The 22556-nt window shown below is 42.6% G+C and overlaps 1 protein-coding gene across 1 annotated transcript in view; it reads left to right on the top strand.

The window, feature by feature from the left end:
• SREK1 (splicing regulatory glutamic acid and lysine rich protein 1) overlaps positions 1 to 22556 on the top strand; it is a 1533788-nt gene that overhangs the window by 1211469 nt on the left and 299763 nt on the right. The window contains exon 10 of the mRNA XM_044063648.1: positions 130 to 234. Within this exon, the coding sequence (XP_043919583.1) occupies positions 130 to 234 (105 nt within the window). The remainder of the gene's footprint in view (positions 1 to 129; positions 235 to 22556) is intronic.

Raw genomic sequence — 22556 nt, 5'->3', positions numbered from 1 at the left:
AATCTAAAAAAAAAACAGACAAAGGCAGCATTCGTCAGTTTATTAAAACGTAAACCCTCCATACACTTCTAACGCCTCTGCTGAATAACTATTAGTGTTAAGGGTTGGTTTAATTTTTTATTGTTACAGGGAACGGCGCAGGAGAAAAAGTAGAAGCTCATCAAAATCTCCTAGAAAGTCTCGATCCCCCAAAAGGCATTCAAGGAAAGTTTCAAGATCTCCTTCACCAAGAAGGTGAGTTGTAGTGACATATGATGGATTACCTAAAAAAACACTTGTTAGTTCTTGATGTTGAATTGTGCTGGATCTGAACTGAAGTAGTTGGGGTTAAAGGCTTATAAATAAAATGAGAATGTTCAAGTCCATTAAGACAGTTATTCTTCCTTACATTCAAAGTGTTGTGTTACCCAGGGTTTGTTAGTGACATGCAGTAAATGATACTTGTTTTGATTACAGGTCTTCACATTCCTGCTTATTTGATGGATTAATTGTATTACTTGTTAAGGTTAGGTGCTGAACTGTGAATCTGTTTCACATGGAAACTTTATTAAAATGGTATTAGAAGAAAACATTGCTACATTCTAGATTTTATTACAGTTTCTAATTAAACCGTAAGTGAAATGATCTCTTGTTGTCCTTTTCATTCTTTCGACTCGGTGGATCTCTTATCTGACTTGGCCACTTCTACTAGATCCTCCGATACAAAACTCTCAAGCTTCTCCCGTTACCCATAATGCCCCACCAACCTAACATGCCTCAGATCTCATTTGCCACCTTTCAGCTTCAGACGTGGATCCTGTTGCTCTCAAGCTTTTGGGAGTTTTTCTTGTGGAATTGAACTTTTCAGTCCTACTTTAATTCCATTCTCTCACCTACCTTCCTTGTCTTTTTCTTGGTTCTTCTTGTTTCTTCCTTATGGTTGTTACTGATTTTTTTGGTACTTCTCCATATTACCATTGCTGTTATGCCCCTATTTGAACTTTCTATAATGTGATGTTTTCAATCTCGACTTTATTCTCACTGATGGGTCATATCCGATCCATCTTGGCCATTCTAAAAGCATGAGGTCTTCAGCAAAACCATGTGGGCATCCCTCTTTACCCATAATGCAACCCCCTAGCTTCCTCATATCTCATTTGACGCTCTGCAAAAAAAGGAGTTTCTACTAGCAAGCTCTGGGCTAAGTGTCTCTAAATTTGTTTCTCGTAACTATTCTTTCTTAATAGTTTTTTCTTTTAAAATAATTTCTGTATCTTTACCCTTTAACATGATTGATAGGCCTTTCTTTAGTGCTTTTACACCTTTCGTTTGGTGGCTAGCATACATTTAAGTTAGGGGGCCTCTAACGTCCATTCTAGTTGGAGGACATCATTTCTTTACCCCTTATTGCTGTCTAACTGATGTCCATTTTAGTTAGAGGATGTTATTTCTTGACCTCTTCTTGCTGTTCTTTTCATCTGTTTAATTTAGATGACAATGTAAAAAAAAAACAAAATTCTTCCACTCTTCTAACCTGTCTGACCTTGGCTTAGAAGTCTGTAAGTGCGAGTGTGTCCTTTTCTTTTCTAAATATCTCAAAAAGAAGGGAATCCTCTTGGCTTCAAAAAGTGTGAACAATGCGGAAAAAAGATTCCCCTTAGCGATTCGCACCCTGATTGTGTGTATTTCTTGGGGCTGCTTCATCTGCAAGAGTCCTGTTCAATTTGCCATGGTTTTAACCAGAGTGTGTTCTTGGAGTGTAAGAACAAGCTTGTTATGAAGGACCTGTTAAAAATCCCATTTTCTGAAGCTGTATCTACCAAGTCTTCAAACTCAGAGAAGTCTTTAAAACAACCCTCTTCTGGTTCGAAGTCGTCTTCAGAGCCTAAGCAGGAAGTAACTGAAGTGTCTGCTGCAACTGAACCATCGGAGCAGACAGGTCAAATCGGATCCAAGACTCCCTCAGAGCAGTCAGAACCTACAGATGTCCTTCAAGGATGCATCTGCAGTCTTTACAAATGGGTTGTCCTGTCGTCAGGCAGCCCTTCGGTCGGCCGGATTCCAAAGTCTGGGTCTGGCTTCGGCTGGTGTCGCACTTCACCCGACGTCATAGCTGCAGTTCTTCGGGTATAAAGGCATCAGCCGACGCCATTTTCCTCAGTCTTTCTTGCCGCATGGCGCCCGAAGCAGAAGCTGTTCGCAAGTGCCGGTCGGTCAGATCCAGAGATTACTACTACCGAATATTACTTCGAAGACTTCTAAAAAGCTAAGTACCCCGTTGGGGACTCTTTCTTGCCTCAGCCGATGTCAGAGAAAGTGAATAACTGTTTATCTTGTGGGAAACAAATACCTCATAAAGATTTCCACTCCTACTGCATACATTGTTTAGGCCCAGACCACGACGTAGCAGCTTGTCTAGCCTGTGCTTCTTTTAACCGACGGACGCTTAGACGCCGGTCGGAGTTTGCTGAACAGATTTTCGGCTCTGATTTTGCCTATATTATGCCGTCGGATCCTCCGACAACGCAAATTACCAAAAAACGCAAAGAAAAGGACCGACACTCGCGGTCCGCGGTTTCGGCCGAAACCGCAATTAAGCAAACCGCGAGTGTCTCTGTTTCGGCCGAAACCGAGCAAGCGGTTCTTTCTTCAGTCGAAACCATGCCTTCTACCGAGGCCTCTTCTAACCTGGTAGAATCGGCTTCTGAAACCCAACCTTCTGTTGCGGTTTCTCAGGAATTATCAGACACTATTCCCCTGGATATTTCGACCCCTGCACATGGAGCTGCTAGGCCTCCTGCAGCCATGTCTATTAAGGCCTTTGCCAGGGCTAAAGCAGCCAAAGCTTCAAAAACGGTGCCTGCCAAACCCCCCCCCCCCTCTCAGGCCCAGCACCAGCTCCCATATGCTTTCTTTGGCTGAGGATCTCATTTCTTTAATTCGTGGATCCCAGCCTCATCCAGACAGGGCCTCTCTCCCTCCTCCAGAAAAGAGGCCTAGAGCAGAGCCCCCTGAGCCAGTATCCACAGATGATTCCTCTGATGACTCAGAACATACAGACCCTCCTGAGGCTCCTTATTCTCCTTACGAAGACTCTGATGCTGAAGAGTCCATCCCTTCAGCCTCTCCACCTGAGGAATTTTCCTTTGGGGAAACCTTGCATGCTATGAGGGAACAATTTCAGTGGCAGGGCCAAGATTTCTCAGACTCCAGAAAAAGGCTTAGAACCTTTCTACATTTGCCACAACATAGGCTTTTAGCTATACCTCCAGTTCTTCCTGTTGTAGATGATGCATTTAATGATGCTTGCACTGCTCCTGATTCATTACGTCCGGCTCCTGCTAAGCCCGATAGGTTCTACAGGGTCCCGGACACTCATCACCATTTATACAAGGCTCCTTTTGCAGATCCAGAGACTATCTCCCAGAGTCCTAAAGCTGTAGCAGCTACGTCTACTAAAAACCCCCTCCCCTCTGAAAGGGAATCCAGGTCCTTAGAGAGATGGGGTAAAAAAGTTTACACCTCTGCTACTTTGTCAGCTAGGGCTTTGAACTGCCAATTCCATATGATTCAATATCAAGAGTTTATGCTTGACCAGTTAACTAAAAAGCTGTCCTCTGAAGAATCTTTAGATAAGAAATATGTTCAAGAAATGGTGCATAACATACAGCAGGTTAGTAACCATTCTTTAAAATGTGGCTATGATGCACTGGAGGCTTCCTTTAGATCAGCCATGACTGGCACAGTTATCAGGAGACATGCATGGTTGAAAGAGCAGGCATTACCAGACCATGTCAAATCAAAGCTTTTGGATGCACCCATGGACAAGGTCAATTTATTTGGTTCCCCTGCACAGCAGGTACTAAAAAAGATGGAAGAGAAGGCAAAATCTGTACAAACAGCGAAAGATTTCTTACAGGTTCAACCTCCAAGGTTTAGCAGGAACTGGCCCTCCAAGAATTGGTCCTTTCCGGACTCCTCTAAGACACAAAGAGGCAGGAATAGGCGTTCTAGAGGCAGAAACCAATCCAGGGGTGCCTACAGCGGACGCCAGTGGCAAGGTAACAACCAGCGAGGCACGGATACAGCCACCACCACTACAACAACTCAATCACAGTGACTTGGCGGTGGCACTGCCTACCAGGGAACAACTAGAAGCACCCTTAGGCGGAAAGCTAACCTTATTTTCAAAGAACTGGCATTGCATCACAAGGGAAAAATGGATTTTGCAAACTATAGACCAAGGTTACAGGTTCCATTTCCATACTCTACCAGGAAAGAGAGGAATGCCAAACCTACCACCTACTCAAAGGACAGAAGCTCTAAAGCAAATATCTCAACTATTAAGAATGAGAGCTGTGGAAAAGGTACCACCTATGGAGCAAGGAAAGGGATTTTACTCCAGACTCTTCCTGGTACCAAGAAAAGAAAACAAATGGAGGCCTATTCTAGACCTGTCCGCTTTAAACACATTCCTCATTGTTCCAAAATTCAAAATGCTGACCCTACAGCAGCTTCTTCCCATGCTGGGCAAGGAGTCTTGGCTGGTAACTCTAGATCTCAAGGAGGCATACCTGCACGTCCCCATACGACCAATTTGCAGAAGATACCTCAGATTTCTTGCAGGATCAGAGCATTATCAATTCTCAGCATTGCCCTTTGGCTTATCCACTGCGCCCAGAGTGTTCACGAAATGCCTGGCATCAGTAATTGCTCATTGCAGACTTCAGGGGATCCAAATTTATCCCTACCTGGACGACTGCCTCATACAAACGGACAACAAAAGCAAGCTAACACAAGACTTACAAAGAGTCATTTACCTGCTGCAAGCCCTGGGATATACAGTCAATATAAAAAAGTCAAGGCTGATTCCATCCCAAAGAATAACCTTTCTGGGTGCAGAACTGGACACATCAAAACAAATGGCATTCCTAACTGCAGAAAAGAAAGAGCAACTTCCTCTCTACTTCTTGGCATTAACAAAGCAGAACCATCTAACTGCAAGAAAAGTACTACAAGCCCTAGGCTTCATGGCATCCTGCATAATTCTGGTCCCTCATGCCAGACTGCATATGAGAAAGCTACAGTGGTACCTAAAGAATTTGTGGTCCCAACACAAGCACAGCCTAGAAACCAAAATTCCAATAATCCTATGCCTGAAGCAAGAGTTCCTATGGTGGGGTCAGGCCTGTCAATCAAACACAGGATTACCCTTCTGCAACAGTCAGCCAAGCCAAACCATCACGACAGATGCCTCAGACCTCGGTTGGGGGGCACACATGCTGGGCAAGTGCATACAAGGCCTATGGGCTCAAGACCAACTGCACCTGCACATAAATCTAAAGGAAATGCTGGCAGTAAAATTGGCAATCCAGTCATTCAGACCTTTTCTCCAAGAAGGTCAGTTGATGATAAGGACAGACAAACACCACAGTTATGTGGTACATCAACAAACAGGGAGGCACACATTCATATCCTCTATGCCGGCTGGCACTGGACCTATGGGATGTGGCTCTGAGCTACAACATTCAGTTACAAGCAATTTTTGTACCGGGGAAGGAAAACATTCTAGCAGACATATTAAGCAGAACTACCACAGATGCCCACGAATGGATGCTGCATCCGGACATCTTCAAAGCCATCACAAGACAATGGGGATTACCACAAATAGACTTGTTTGCATCCCCACTCAATCACCAACTAAAGAAATTCTGCACAAGGACGTACCACCCACTTGCTTGGAAGGTGGACTCCCTATCTTTCAGTTGGAAAAACCTGACAGCATACGCATTCCAACCACTTCCTTTGATGCACAAGGTGCTTCTGAAGATCAAAGAGGAACTTCCGAGGATCATTCTGATAGCTCCAGACTGGCCAAGACAACATTGGTACCCATTGCTGAGGAGCATGTCTCGGGAACAAATATGGGCACTACCCCTGATCCCATTACTGTTAACACAGAACTACAACATCCTGCATCCAAACCTGAAAACTCTGCAGCTACCTGCCTGGAACATTACATAAGAGCAATTAACCCAAATTTATCCCAAAGGGTTAAAGACATAATCCTGGAGGCTCGTAGACCTTCAACAAGAAAGAATTATGCAGCAAAATGGAAAAGATATCTCATTTGGAGTACTGCAAAGGGGAAAGATGTGACACTGATGAACATAGCCAACATCCTGGAGTACTTGGCAGAGCTCTTCCATACAGGCCTGTCCTATTCTTCCATCAAGATACATGCATCAGCTATTTCAGCAGAATACAGCTTGGATCCTCCTGTCTTCTCTCATCCTCTGCTCAGACAGTTTCTGAGAGGAATTAAAAATGTAAAACCTCCCAGGAAACCTCCATTGCCAGCATGGGATTTGAACTTTGTGCTAGAAAGATTGACACTTCCCCCTTTCGAACCAGCAGCAACAGCAGAATTACAATACTTATCCTGGAAGACTGCTTTCCTACTGGCAATAACTTCAGCAAGAAGGGTCTCTGAACTACACAGGCATTAATGGCAGTGCAACCCTTCCTGATCTTCCATCAAGATAGTGTCCATGAGAACAAATCCTACATTTATGCCTAAGGTGGTATCCAGAGTCTCTTTAAATCAGGCTATCCACCTACCTACATTCTTCCCCAACCCACAGAACAGGGGAGAAAGACTCTTGCATACCTTGGATGTACATAGACAATTACGCTACTACCTGGACAGGACCAAATCCAATAGAAAAACTGACCAGCTTCTGGTAGCATATGCAACAGAAAAGGAAGGAAAACCAATTTCAAAACAGACAATCTCCAAATGGATAGGAAATTGCATTAGATTTTGTTACTCCTGCCATGGAAAGAAAACTCCAGAGAACATCAGACCTCACTCCACAAGGGCTACAGCCACTACCACAGCTTTCTTACGAGGAGTGGCTACCAAGGACATTATAGAGGCTGCTACTTGGACCTCCGTGCATACATTTGCCAAGCATTACAATTTACCTTTATACTCTAGATCCCGAGCAGGGTTTGCCACTGCTGTTTTGCAAGGGATCCTAACTACACCATAATCTCTACTCTTTTCCTCCTCCCCTAGTTTAGCTATGGTATTCTACCCATTTGTAAAGACTGCAGATGCATCCTTGAAGGACATAGTACAGTTTTGTACCTACCATAAATGTAGATGTCTGATAGGAATGCATCTGCAGTCAGGATTACCCACCCACCTTCCCCTCTGAGGTACTCCTAGGGTATTTGCCATCCTTCAGCTAGCTTGGGGGGGATCTATTATGGTGTATTTGTTTGTATATATGTACATACATGCTTATTTTATGTGTTTGCTCTCTACTATTTGGAAACTTTGGCATTTATCCAAATTTAGCCATCCAAGAGGGCACCTGGCATCTGGGGCAAGAAACACTGAGGAAAATGGCGTCGGCTGATGCCTTTATACCCGAAGAACTGCAGCTATGACGTCGGGTGAAGTGCGACACCAGCCGAAGCCAGACCCAGACTTTGGAATCCGGCCGACCGAAGGGCTGCCTGACAGGACAACCCATTTGTAAAGACTGCAGATGCATTCCTATCGGACATCTACATTTATGGTAGGTACAAAACTGTACTTTCCGAAGTCTACTTTATCAGAGTCATCAGCTCCGAAGACGACTTTGCCAACTGAATTTAAATATCAAAGCTGATCCCTTTCCTTGGAACCGATCCCTTGTCGGCTCTCCATCTTTAACAAGGTCAAGATCCCCTACCCTCTCCACCCGGTTGACCAGGAGTCTCTGATGATGATGTGGACAGGGTGGTGCAAAGGCTACTGAAGACTCCAGCCTTGGCCAAATTACTTTTGGATCTGAACCCACAGGCATCAGTAAGACACGGTCTTTCCCCTTGGCTCCTCCTCCTCCAATCCATCCTCTTGTTTCGGAGCCAGAAGATTCCAACATCCATTTAGTGTCTGTATTGGATCTGAAACCCATAGACTCTTTGAATCTGATAACTGCCCCAGTGTTTCCACTTAGTCGGAGCAGGGAACCTCTGGGAGCTGACCCTCTCCGGTCGGGTCTGTGGAGCTGGTTTGGATCTCACCATATCCCACCCTGCTTCTTGGGGCTTTGGCGTGGGTGAGCTTGGCTCCTACTTCTGCCTCTGTCTTCTGCACTGGAGATGCCTTCAGCTTCGACAACCTTTTTGTAAGATCCAGGGTGGTGGTCAGAGCAGGGCAGACAGTTTTTGAAATCATGAGGAGGGTGCTGACTACTTCCCAGTCTCAGACACAGTCCCCCTGGGATCTTCCTTCCAACTCTGCAAGGGTGTCTTCGGCCTCTCATGTAACATATCCAGGGGACTGCAGAGGCCTTGTCCAACAGGGAATCCCCCACTTCTGAAACCTCTCCAGAATATTCCACTGAGGAGGTCCCTCGGAATAGGACCTGCAAGAGGAAGCATTCTGACTTCCCAGAGGAGTCTATCACTTCGGACACCGATTTTGAAGCAGAAGGGTCCCCATGGTCACCTCCTGAAGATATCTCTCTTGGAGACATCCTGGAAATTTCAAAGCAGAGGTGTGACTGGCAGTCCACAACCCCTTCGGCCGAGGAGTCTGTGTACCTGAAGGCTTTTGGGTCTCACCCTTCAACCTCTTGGGGTGACCCCTCCATCTGATGAACTTATTGAGTTAATCTGTTGGAAGGCTTGGGAGACCCCAGACTCTATAGAACCTATTCCTAGGAGGCCAACTAAATACATCACAGCCCCAAAAGACAAACTATTTTTGACAAAAGGTGGAATAGTGGATGCTATGGTCTTGGCAGGGGCCACCAAGAAAGGAAGGTCAGAGACCAGTTTCTGTATCCGTCCTCCTAACAAAGATTCCAGGACCATGGATAGGTACAGGAAGTGTCTCTTTTCGTCAGCAACCTTTTCCTTGTAGTCACTGAACTTACCTCACCCTCTTTACAAGACTACAGAGGAATCTGTTAAAGGAAATTACAGATTCCCTCTAAGGAGCTGTAGCTAATGGCGGCGGCAGATAGTCAATGCTGAGCTCGCCACCCTTAATTCTGTTGTCAGCTCGTCCATGAGACTTGTATCATATGCAGCAGGTGGAGCAAGTAGTGTGGCAGGTTCAGGCATTTCTCTCAGGAGACCGGTCTGGATGCACTGCTGTGATTTTGCAGAGCCCTTAGTCTTCCTTTGTGAATACCCTGTTGATGGCTCCTCCCTTTTTCGGCCTAAAGATAGAGATGCTTATCAGGTGTGAACAGGAGGGGGAAGGCCTTTATCTGCCATTGGAGTGTGTTTTTCCACACCTACGAGGCCCTTTCCTAAAGGTCAGAGAGGTAGTGGGAAAATATGGTTCAGAAAATCACAAAGGTCTTTCCATGGCATACAAGGTGAAAGTTCCTCCTAGAGGCGGGAGACAGTAAAGGAAGGTGCTGCCCTCACGGCGGGGGAGCCCTGCAGAATCAGAGTTTCAGAGAATCTTTCTTTGGCAGACCCTTTCAGCGCTCCTGAAGGAGTGCCCGATTGCTCGGCTCTGGAGGCAGTCGGGGGTTGATTGTCCCTGCACCACGAAACCTGGCATCAGATGAGACAAATGGGTGCAGGACATAATATACAGAGGATATGTCATTTCTTTTCCCTTTCCCACTCACACAAACAAATGAGTTCCAGATGTTTCACCCAGTCTGAAGGAATAAGGAACATGAGAAATCCAAAAGTTGCTAAGAAAGAGAGCCATCCAGGAAGTCCCTGCAGACCAGAGAGGATCCAGAAAACTTACTCAAGATTCTTTATATTTTCAAAGAAAACTGGAGACCCATTTTGCATCTTGGCAATCTGAACAAATCTGTGAAAAAGGGGTCTATATCAGTTCACCAAAACAGCTGAAGTTAGAACACCATATGTTCAAACTTCAAACCACGAATTGCACAAACATCAAAGTCTTAGAACAGCGATTTTTTTCCCAGGGGAAAAAAATGCTTTTCCAAGAAACACAACACAAGCGCACCAAAAAAAACATCAATCCACACACACGCACACACACACACACACTTAAAATCCTACATCTAACCCTACACTAAACTGTACATACACTACTACCTATACACTTACCTTAACCCAAACCCTAACCCCAAGCTCCGTCACTATCGCACAATCACCTGACCCGCGCCCTAACCCTAACTCACTTATCCCGCCCTAACCCTAAAGTCTGTCACTATCGCACACCCACCTCACCCACGCCCTAACTCTGCGCCCTAATGTCCACACAATCGCACACTTACCTGAATCCCGACCCTTAACTTCCCACCACAGTCCTGATAATCGTGAAGCCACAGAAATGGCCCACCAAATTCTTTCCCTGGGAAAGAATTCGGTGTTCCGTGGCTTCACGATAATCAGTGTTCGAACTTCACATTTTGAACATCTGGTATTCGATCGTCAGCTGTTTCTACGGACTGATATAGACATGAAAAAGAGTAAGTTCTGGATGGGTGCCACTGCAGTCGATACTTTTCCTAAGAAAAGACCATTTGATGTGCTTTGTAGACCTTCAGGATGTGTACTACCACATCACAATGGAAAGCCGATCCAGAAGATACCTGCACTTCCTGCTGGGAGCCAGTTACTTCCAGTTTCGAGCTCTGCCCTTTGGACTCACTATCTGGACTCACTACAGACCCCAGAGTGTTCACCAAGTGTATGTCAGTAGTGGCGGCTCACCTGAGATGCCTAGGATTCCCAGGGTTTCCATATTTGGATGACTGACTCATAACCGCCCTGACCAGGCATCTTCTGCTACAAACACAAAAAGTAACAAACAAGTGAAAACAAAAACCAGAAGACAAAATTACCCTGTACTTGTGAACGACAAGGGAATTCTTGTATAGTCCACACTTGTAAATTCTCCACACTCAAATGGCTGCTGTAGACAGAATCCAGGATAAAATCAGTTATGTTAGATGCTAAATAAATGTCCACAAAGAGGTCCTATGCGACAAAATATCCATATGGATCAAGTAGTAAAAAAGATTTCTCCAAAAGCTTTATTGAACCAATACTGTGAAGCGCTTTTCGTCCCACTAATAGTGGGACTTCTTTAGACAAACAGATTCTGACAAAAAACAAGGTTTAAATACTGGTTTTGGCGCCAAAAAGGTGCTGTTGCTAGGTTACAGTTCTGTGCTTCAATTAGTTAAAGGTACAGTGTCCTAACAACTAATGAGATGAATCTATGAATAAATTTAAAACAAAATCAACAAAACTTCAGAACCATTAAAAAGATTAAAAGCATTGCTAAGATGTCATTATTACAGTATCTAAATAAATACTAAATATAAAACAAATATAAAAATATGTAAAGTATATATGGTAATACAAATCACATCTATATATTACTACATGTTTCAAACTAAGGAATGAGCAGTAACAAACAAAAACCAGTATGTACAAAATTACTCAACTTGAGCACTGAATACATATATAAATAAATCACATCAAAGAATCGAGTGGTTACAAAAAAGAAAGAACATTGTTGGGGAAATTGCTATTGAAAGATGGTACAAAGTCACATTAGAACTACAATAGTCTGGTCAGAATCCCACCTAAAACACATACCTAACTACAAAGTCTAACAAAAGTCATAAATATATGTTCAGGATATACAGTGACACCTGAACAAAGAACTATTAAATAGTGCAATTAATGTAGCCAGGTCATGTAGAAAGCATGTGTATTATAATTGTAAAAGAAATATGGTAAAAATATATATGCTAACATGTAAACGATAAATTTAAAATCAAAGAGCAACTAGTAAACCTATATAAAGGTAAAATGCAAGGTTGCTAAGGACAAATTACTCCATAAGTGCACGGTAATGTACAGAAATTCACTCCAAAAACAAAGCAAGCAACCCCCCCCCCCCACAAGAGTATATAACATGACAATGGTATATATCAACGTCGTAGGCTTCTCAATTTCAGTAACGGATATAATGTGATAGTCTCATTAAGGCCTGGGGGGGCATTAGCATGGCACCTAATCTGCCAAAAAAGTTCTAGCACTTCCAACAGGACTTCAAAGGGTCCTTCACGGCTGTCAGGTGATATGGTATCAATTGCTTTAAAATTGAAATTATGGCTAGGGTTGTCAATAATATGTTTAGCAAGTGCATTCTCTGTTTTCTTTTTCTTGATTGCGTATAGGTGTTCGTTGACCCGTTCTCGTAGTTTCCTATCAGTTTTTCCTAAATAAAATGGACACGCCTGGCACTGTGCCAAGTAAATTACTTTGGTTGACAAGCAGTTGAATTTATATTTGAGGTCATATGTAATGTTCCTTACTGTGAATGTCTGCCCTGTAATCATATGTGCACAATAATTACACATATTGCACTGATACATACCCACTCCCTGTGTTCCTAGTGACACATTGTTTTGCAATATTTGTTTCAAGTTAGTGTGGACTATACAAGAATTCCCTTGGCGTTCACAAGTACAGGGTAATTTTGTCTTCTGGTTTTTGTTTTCACTTTTGTTACTTTTTGCGTTTGTTGGTCTGTCATGGCTGAAGACATATCACCCAGTCCTGATATTGATCTTAACAATCAACAGAACACACTCTTAATACTTTTGGTTGAAGCACTTTCGAAACAAGTTGAAGCTTTAACCAAAAAAGTAGAAAATCTGTGCAACAACCAAACACAGAGCTGTAACAACAAGTGCTAACACTAACAAAGAGTCCGCACTCCACCTGTATCCAACAGAAATTAATCTAATTGTAATGCATCTGTACTACCGACCCAAGTTGTTAACAACGACCTAAGGGGTAATACGCCAACAGCAATAATAAACGATCCAAAGGGCTTATTGGGGCACCCTCTTTAACCAAATGGTTATCCGAACCGCTAACATTTCAATTACCAACTACAAGTGTAACCAGGGAGCAACCAGCCGAGGATCCAACAGACATTTCTACTCTATTAAAGCAACTTGACCACCATTTGATAAAATATAAAAAGTTGAAAACTGAGATTGCCTATTTTCGCGAGTGCCTAATTGATGAAGGCATAGTGCCAAAAGGGTTGCGTTCTTGGCAATACCCTACTGGCCTAGTGGATGGTTCACCATTCCACAAAGCCTTGGTTCAACTTTTCAACAGACATGGCTGCGAGCTTTTAGAAATGATATGCAAACATTATGAACTGCAAGCCACAGAAATTATGCAGATAGCTACCAGCTTAAATGAGACAATTCAACAGCATTCGAATTTTATTCGTTACCAATATGACTATGACAGGATTTTTTTTAGCATAGACCAATATATTGATAAAATTAAGGAAGGAAAATGCAAGAAACTGAAAAGGGACAGAATAGCGTACAGTAACGGGTTAGCATACCCTAAACCTCACCCCTCCCAGAATAACGCTAATTTTACTTCTATGGCTACCCTTCAAAGTAACGTCATAGGCCAGAATGAAGAAAGAAATAATAATAATGAAGAAAACGGAATAACAACCAATCTTTTTACCAAGAGAATGATAAACAACAGTGCTGAACAGGTATCCCATGTTGGGACCCCAGAGCGCTCCTCAAATTTTCGGACAGGAGCCTCTTATTACAATTTACGGAAAACCACTTATTACAGCCCCAACTATCTGGATACTTCAAACCATTTGACTATTTTGTACAATTCATCTAAAGACTTTAAAATTTTCTATTTTTCTTCAGTTTGTTACACCAAATATTATTGAATTATTAGCCCGAGGTCATTCATTTGTTCCTACCTGTCGGGCTAATTTAGTCACAACTATTGTTGATTTTAAGTTGTTTTTGAGGAAATTAAATTTGTGCATGTATTTTAGTAATACAAATCCAGTTGACAACAAGTTTCATATAGCAAGTACATTTATTCCACCGACACATCCAGTTTTGGCAGCCTTTGAATTAATGTGCGAAAACAACTTTAGGAATATGCTTTACTTAAACAGTTTAATGTACGACCTAATATTTCCAAAGAGGACAGATTGTCTCTCACATTATTAAAAAATACTGCTATTAGGTTTATTCAACCTGACAAGGGTGGCAGTTTGGTTATAATGACACAATCACAATATATTGAGAAAATGGAATCTCTCCTCAACAATACTGCTTATCAATTATCTTCCAAGAACGAAATGTATCAAGCGTATAAAATCATAAAATCTACATTTAACGACTTCTTTACAGAGGGAAGGATTGACTTGACTACAGTTAATTATTTGAACATGCTTGCACCCACGATTCCTATTCTTTTCGGCATCCCCAAGATTCATAAGTCCCTAATTAACCCCCCCATGCGACCACTAGTAGATGGACGTAATAGTATGACGTATCCATGTGCCAAAACTATTGATTCAATTTTGAAAAAATATGTACTGAAAGAAAAAAACATATGTAAGGATTCGTGGTCTTTTTTGTATAATATCAACAACGTCAAGTATAATGATTCATTTAATTTCTTAACAGTCGACGTTAAAGATTTATATACATGTATACCACACACAGAAGGTATTGAATATGTTAGCTATATGTTGAGGAAGCACCAAGCACCTACACTTGAGGTAGAATTAGTTGAACAAATGCTTGATTTAGTGTTGTCCTATAATTTTTTTACCTTCAATAATAATATTTATTTACAAAAAATAGGGGTGGCCATGGGTTCACCTTGCGGCGCTATTTTCGCCAATCTAGTCATGGCCTATTGGAAACAGGATATAACAAGTAGAAATCATGACCTTACGAATAAGATCAGGTACTATACACGCTTTTTAGATTATATTTTTATTCTAATCGAAGGGAATGAAGATACAGCACATGAATTAGTATCATTTTTTAATTCTAGTTCTAACTTTTACATCCAACTTCAATAGACACAGGATTAGTTATTTAGATGTAGATTTAAGGAAGGACCTTAAAAACAAAGTTTACTATGCTAACATACACAGGAAAGATACCTATTCTAATACTTTATTACACTATTCAAGCTGCCATCCCCTTTATCAGAAAAAGTCTGTTGTAAAAGGTCAATTAGTACAGGCGGCCCGAATGGTATCAAGGAACGATGACTTTCATGATGAATGTAGACTTTTGTGTTCTATGTTTACCATGAGAGGTTATCCTAAACACCTTATTGATGAAGTTATGTCTGAGGTTGGATCAAAAAGAGAAGCAGGTACCTATATGCCGATTCTTAATGCCTTGAATCAAGTACCCGTTCCTGTAAGTACTAGTGAACCCATGTATATTAATGTTTCTTTTATTACTCCCTATAGCTTAGACAGCAACTTTATTTCTCTCATCATTAATAAAAATTGGACCATCATATCTAACGATGGTGTTCTGAGTAAAAAATTACCACCTAAGCCAAAGATTGTCTGGAAAAAAGGGAGAAACTTGAAACAGATATTACAAAACAATGTGTCACTAGGAACACAGAGAGTGGGTATGTATCAGTGCAATATGTGTAATTATTGTGCACATATGATTACAGGGCAGACATTCACAGTAAGGAACATTACATATGACCTCAAATATAAATTCAACTGCTTGTCAACCAAAGTAATTTACTTGGCGCACAGTGCCAGGCTTGTCCTTCATTTTATTTAGGAAAAACTGATAGGAAACTACGAGAACGGGTCAACGAACACCTATACGCAATCAAGAAAAAGAAAACAGAGAATGCACTTGCTAAACATATTATTGACAACCCTAGCCATGATTTCAATTTTAAAGCAATTGATACCATATCACCTGACAGCCGTGAAGGACCCTTTGAAGTCCTGTTGGAAGTACTAGAACTTTTTTGGCAGATTAGGTGCCATGCCAATGCCCCCCCCAGGCCTTAATGAGACTATCACATTATATCCGTTACTGAAATTGAGAAGCCTACGATATTGAAATATACCATTGTCATGTTATATACTCTTGTGGGGGGGGGTTTGCTTGCTTTGTTTTCGGAGTGAATTTCTGTACATTACCGCGCATTTATGGAGTAATTTGTCCTTCATAACCTTGCATTTTACCTTTATATAGGTTTACTAGTTGCTCTTTGATTTTAAATTTATCATTTACATGTTAGCATATATATTTTTACCATATTTCTTTTACAATTATAATACACATGCTTTCTACATGACCTGGCTACATTAATTGCACTATTTAATAGTTCTTTGTTCAGGTGTCACTGTATATCCTGAACATATATTTATGACTTTTGTTGGACTTTGTAGTTAGGTATGTGTTTTAGGTGGGATTCTGACCAGACTATTGTAGTTCTAATGTGACTTTGTACCATCTTTCAATAGCAATTTCCCCCAACAACGTTCTTTCTTTTTTGTAACCACTCTATTCTTTGATGTGATTTATTTATATATGCATTCAGTGCTCAAGTTGAGTAACTTTTGTACATACTGGTTTTTGTTTGTTACTGCTCATTCCTTAGTTTGAAACATGTAGTAATATATAGATGTGATTTCTATTACCATATATACTTTATATATTTTTATATTTGTTTTATATTTAGTATTTATTTAGATACTGTAATAATGACACCTTAGCGATGCTTTTAATCTTTTTAATGGTTCTGAAGTTTTGTTGATTTTGTTTTAAATTTATTCATAGATTCATCTCATTAGTTGTTAGGACACTCTACCTTTAACTAATTGAAGCACAGAACTGTAACCTAGCAACGGCACCTTTTTGGCGCCAAAACCAGTATTTAAACCTTGTTTTTTGTCAGAATCTGTTTGTCTGAAGAAGTCCCACTATTAGTGGGACGAAAAGCGCTTCACAGTATTGTTTCAATAAAGCTTTTGGAGAAATCTTTTTTACTACTTGATCCATATGGATATTTTGTCGCATAGGACCTCTTTGTGGACATTTATTTAGCATCTAACATAACTGATTTTATCCTGGATTCTGTGTACAGCAGCCATTTGAGTGTGGAGAGTTCCATACTGTGAATGTCTGCCCTGTAATCATATGTGCACAATAATTACACATATTGCACTGATACATACCCACTCTCTGTGTTCCTAGTGACACATTGTTTTGTAATATCTGTTTCAAGTTAGTGTGGACTATAGAAGAATTCCCTTGGCGTTCACAAGTACAGGGTAATTTTGTCTTCTGGTTTTTGTTATCTTCTGCTACAAGCCAGGGACTGTACCCTTCAACTCTGTTCCTCCCTAGATATTACTATATACTATGAAAAATCTGCTCTAGAGCCACGTCAGAAATTAAACTTCATATGAGCTGAGTTAAACACAACCACATTGGTCGCAAGACTTCCAAAAGACAGAGTAGACTACCTTCTGCGTCATGTAAGATTATTAGTCAGAAAGACGTGACCATCTGCAAGACTGGGTCTTCAGATACTAGGGAAAATGGCTGCGGCAATCGTTCATTCCTCTTGCTAACCTTAATATGAGAATACTTCAGTGGCTACTTTCCATACAATGGTCAATCTTGGAACTTCCAATGTTACACAAAGTCTTGGTAAGCAACTCCTGCAAAAAGGATCTCCAGTGGTGGATTTACTCCCCATTAGTATCTCAAGGTTGTCCCTTCCTCCCAGGACAGGGTGACCACGGAAGCTTCCCAGATAGGGTGGGGGGGCATTATCTAGGGAAGACAGTCCAAGGCATCTGGCAGGACCAGGAGGTTCAATTGCACATAAACATCCTGGAGATGAGGGCAGTGATTTTAGTGTTGCAAGCATTTCAAGACGCTCTCCCTCTAGGAATGATAGCAATCCAGTCGGACAAGTATGCCTGTAGTCTGTTACATAAACAGGGAGGAACCAGATCTTACATCCTTTGTCGAGAAGCTATAAGGGTCTGGCAATGGGCTACTGCCTCCAACTGGGGAAATCCAACGTGATTGTGGACAAATTGAGCAGAACTGTTCTATGGCCTCACGAGTGGTCCCTTTACCAGAAGGCAACAGAACAGATGCCCTCCTATTCTTGTGTTGTAGTATTCATTACAGTAGGGTGGTTGCCTGCAGTGCCAACATCCAGCCAGTATACCAAAGTCCTTGGTTCAGTAAGGTACATGTGACGACCTCTGTCAGAGCCCTAAACTGACGTAGGGTATAAAAGTGACGTCTGCACATACCCTCTTCAGAATTTTTCTGCCGCAGTGAACGTCTGACTCCAGTTTGCCAGTTCAGGAAGCAGATCGCTAGTTCTCACATGACCGCTGCAGTCAACCGCTACAGATAAGTACCCTGTTGGGTTTTCCTTGTCTTCTGTTAATTGCTATGACATACATGTCCACTAGAAAGGGGAAGTGTGCTTGTGGGAGCAAATTCCTCAGAAGGACACATACGAAAAGTGCGTATTCTGTTTAGGGTAAGGCCCATAACCATACGTCCTGCCCCATTTGTAAATCCTTTGCACCTAAAACTCTTCGCAGCCATCTGACCATGTTAAAATTATACTTGGAAAATCAAAGGATCCGGCGTCTCGCGCTCAGTATGGAGGGTGGAGTAGGCACATCCAATGAGTCGCCGCAATAGAAGGCCAAGAAAATCAGGCCGGATTCCCATGCTGCGCCTCGGGCGTCTGGAGAGATTCTTGAGACTGATGAAAGTCCAGGATCTTTTCAGACCTGCATTTCCCAACCAGGCCTAAGTACCTCAATGGAAGCTGGGATGGCGGAAACTTTGAGTATGTCCGCTGAGATTAATCAGCCATCAGATCCTGATGATGGAGGGGGAAACCACGTCTGATACAGTTGGAAGGTCCTACTCCTTACACTACCATCCACCCAGACATTGGATTCTACTCATTCTCAGCTGTCTGACCCTACAAAGAGAAAACAAAAACTAAAACATCCTGAGCCTCAACCTGTTCTTGTTGGAAGTTTTCTCAGTCTTTTTAAGGCATTCCAGGCCTTACAGACGCAACCACCACCAGCTGCTACCCCTTCATGACCTCCTTTAGAGGTATCAGAGGAAGACGACGACTATTCTCAGAATTCACTAACCTATGGATCACAATACTTCCCAAGGATTTTATTACCCCAGGGGAAGAGGATCCCATCACCTGAGTTTCTTGGTGAAGAAATCACCTTTGGAGACACCATTTCCCTCATTAGGGAACATTTTAAGTGGCAGGCCTCAGAGGTCTCTGACACTAAGAAAAGGTACTTTGACCTGCTGCAAATGGAATAACCATCTCCCTCTGCTGTGCCCCTTTGCTACCTGCATTCCAAGATGCCTTCTTGGCAGCTTTACAGGCCCCAGACTCTCAATCCCCAGCCTCTAAATGTCTTGACCATTTTTACAAAGATCCCTCTGGACACCTAATTCCTATTTAAAAAATGACCAGCAGACTCAGCAGTTATTGCAGTCTCTGCTGATAGAACATCCAGACAGTTACCTTCTGCTGCTCTATACCCTACTGATAAGACAGCAAGTTCATGGACAGACTAGAGAAGAAAGTGTATACCTTCTCTATTCTGGCTATAAGAGCTCTCAGCTACCACACACACTTGCTCAGGTATGTCCTGGACACCATTTCCAAGGCCTCTACCCTTCTCTCTGAGGTTCCTGATTCATCTATTAAAACCCAACTTAACACCCTACTTTCCACAGCATCTCAAGTGACTTGGCACTCCAAGTGCAGTTATGATGCTGTGGAAGCCTCTTCAAAGTCTACTGCATCAGGGTCAGTGCTTTTGTATGGATGTGCAAACCAAACTGCTTGATGCCCCACTGGATAATAAAGCCCTATTTGGACAGGCTTCAGCATAACTTCTTAAATCCCTCCAAGAAAAGGGGAAAGAACTCCAGAACCTTAAACATTTGCTGGTGTCTCCCATCCCCAGATATCACAGAAACTACCCACAGAGAGCTTCTTTTTTCAGGAGGCAGTCCTCCCACCCACCCACCACCTCAGCCAAAGGGGATGTAGGCAACCCAGGAAAATCTCTACTTCCCAGGTTTCCATCCACCCCTTCAACCAACATCTTTCGGAGCCTGTCTGAATAAAACAGACCACCTCCACTGTGACTCTCAACTACTAAGCTCAAACACCCCTCTATCCCTTCATCTCACCCTCTCCCTACCCTCCTGGCAGAAAATCACATCAGAAAACTGGGTCCTCTCAATCATGGGATACTTTGACTTGGTGGATGTTACCCACCATCCAGGGAATTCCTCAACCTTCAGCAAACCAAGTTAATCTTTTTCCACCCATCATTCAACAACTGCTAGCTCAGGGCACCATAGAGGACCTACTCCCCCCAAAGAAATGAAAGTTTTTACTCCAGAATGTTTCTGGTACCAAGGGAAGATGGCCCATGGAGGCCAGTCCTGGATTTATCTTTCCTAAACCTGTTCCTCAAGGTACCAGGTTTCAAAATGATTACCTTACCCTTGCTCCTACCACTCATACCTACACAGGCTTTCATGGTAGCTCTGGATTTGAAGGATGCCTACCTCCACATTCCTGTACACCCAGATTGCAGGTAATTACTACGCTTTGCAGTAGGTTTCTGGCATTTTCAATTCTCTGCATTGCCCTTTGGACTCTCCATTGCTCCTCAAGTGTTCACAAAGTGTCTAGTACCCTTCATTGCTCACTGCAGAACACAGGGTATACAAATATAGCCATATCTAGATGACCTGTTAATTCTTCATCAGGACCGCCAAGTCCTTCTACACCACCTACAACAGGTGATCTCCACCCTGACTCAGGGTTTACTATAAACAATGAAAAGTCTCACCTGAACCTCACTCAACACCTGTTTTTCTTGGGATGCAGGATTAGAACAGACAAAATGAAGGCCTTCATTCCAGACCAAAGGATCCTGGACCATTGTCTATACTTAAGTAAACTTATCACCCTCACCTCCTTGCCAGCACGAGAGTTCCACATGGCATCCCCTAATACTCATGCTGCACCTGGCAAGACTCCACATGAGGAAAATCCAGTGGATCCTGAAGACCTTCTAGAGCCAACACTCCCATCCCATGGACACTCCCCTTCCCTTACTTCAGTGTCAAGGAACTTCAAGTGGTGGATCTCTACCATCCACCTCAACCAGGGAACCTCATTACAGACGCATCAGACATGGGTTGGGGTGCTTACACAACCAGAAGCAATTCACCATGCAGGGAAAATGGTCCACATTAAAACAAAAGGACCGTATCAACATCAAGGAAATGAGGGCACTCCTGCTAGCCCTACAAACATTCAAGTCATCTCTACGTCCAGGAACCCTGAAAGTGATCACGGACAATATGACTGTCCTATGGTACATAAATGAGGGGGGGCATGATCTTATCCTCTTTGCAGCCTAGCCACCCAGATCTAGACCCTGGCATCATCACTCCAGATTCATCTGGTGGCAGTATACATTCCCTCTACAGAGAATGTTATGGCAGACTTACTCAACAGAACTTCAGCTCCCTCTCATGAATTAAAGCTTCACAGAGAGGTGTTCTAAGATCTTATCCACAGGTGGGGTATTCCACAAGTAGATCTTTTTGCCTCCTCCCAGAACAGACAGATGCCCAGGTTTTGCACAAGGGACCCACATACGCAAGCCTGGAAAGTGAAAGCATTCTCCTTCCCTTGGGAGGGAATGCATCTCTATGCCTTCCCACCCTTCACACTGATTCAGAAAGTCCTCCTGAAAATCCAGAGGGACAAAACCAAAATCCTGTTGGTGACCCCCTTTTGGCCAAGACAGCATTGTTTTCCCCTTCTCTTATCTACTAGCCAAGGGCAATCATCACAGGTTACCCCAGCAAATAGACCTGCTCACACAGGACAGGGGATCCCTACTTACACCCTCAGATGAACAATATAAAACTGACCTTATGGGTGATAAGGATGTTTTTTGTGTTTCACTGTTGCAGTCATTACATTTGGGTAATCTGCTGGCAGGTTGCCCTCAGTCGGCCTGAATAGGGGTCCTGTGTCGGTTGCTGTCTCCTCTTCCATGATGCCAGGTCGTCAGGGGTATAAAACATGCAGCCGACGCCATTTTATTCAGTCTTTCTTGCTGCGTGGTGCCCGAAGCAGAAGCAATTCACAAGTGCCGGTTGGCCGACTCCTGAAATTTTCACGTTCAAGTTTCAGAACCGAAGTCTGCTACTAAAGCTAAGTACCCCGTTGGGGAAACTTTTTTTCTTGCTCCTTATCGATGTCAGTAAAAGTTAATAATTGCATTACTTGTGGAAAGCAAATACCTCATAAGGATTTTCATTTGTACTGCATTCCTTGCCTAGGCCCAGATCATAACGTGCCTTGCTGTTGGTTTTGTGCTAGATTCAATCAATGCACTATGAAGCATCAGTATATTTTTGCTTCAAAATATTTTGGATCCAGATTTAATTACCCTGAAATGTCGTCGGTTAGCAATCAGACTACCGGAGTTCACAAAAAAAGCAGAGACTGAGACAGACCGTCGAGGTCCAAAACCGATGACGAAGCTTCTCCTAAGCCAGTCGCCGGTACTCAATGAGGCGCTTTCGCAGCCCCCGATACCCGCTACTTTTGAGTCGCAGGCCTCTACCAAGACCCAAGCGAAG

This window comes from Protopterus annectens, chromosome 2.part1, assembly GCF_019279795.1.
Source record: "Protopterus annectens isolate FY-2018-M chromosome 2.part1, PAN1.0, whole genome shotgun sequence".
Classification (NCBI taxonomy): Eukaryota; Metazoa; Chordata; order Ceratodontiformes; family Protopteridae; genus Protopterus; species Protopterus annectens.
Note: the sequence above shows the minus strand (reverse complement) of the source record. Positions and strands in the feature narration are given on the sequence as shown.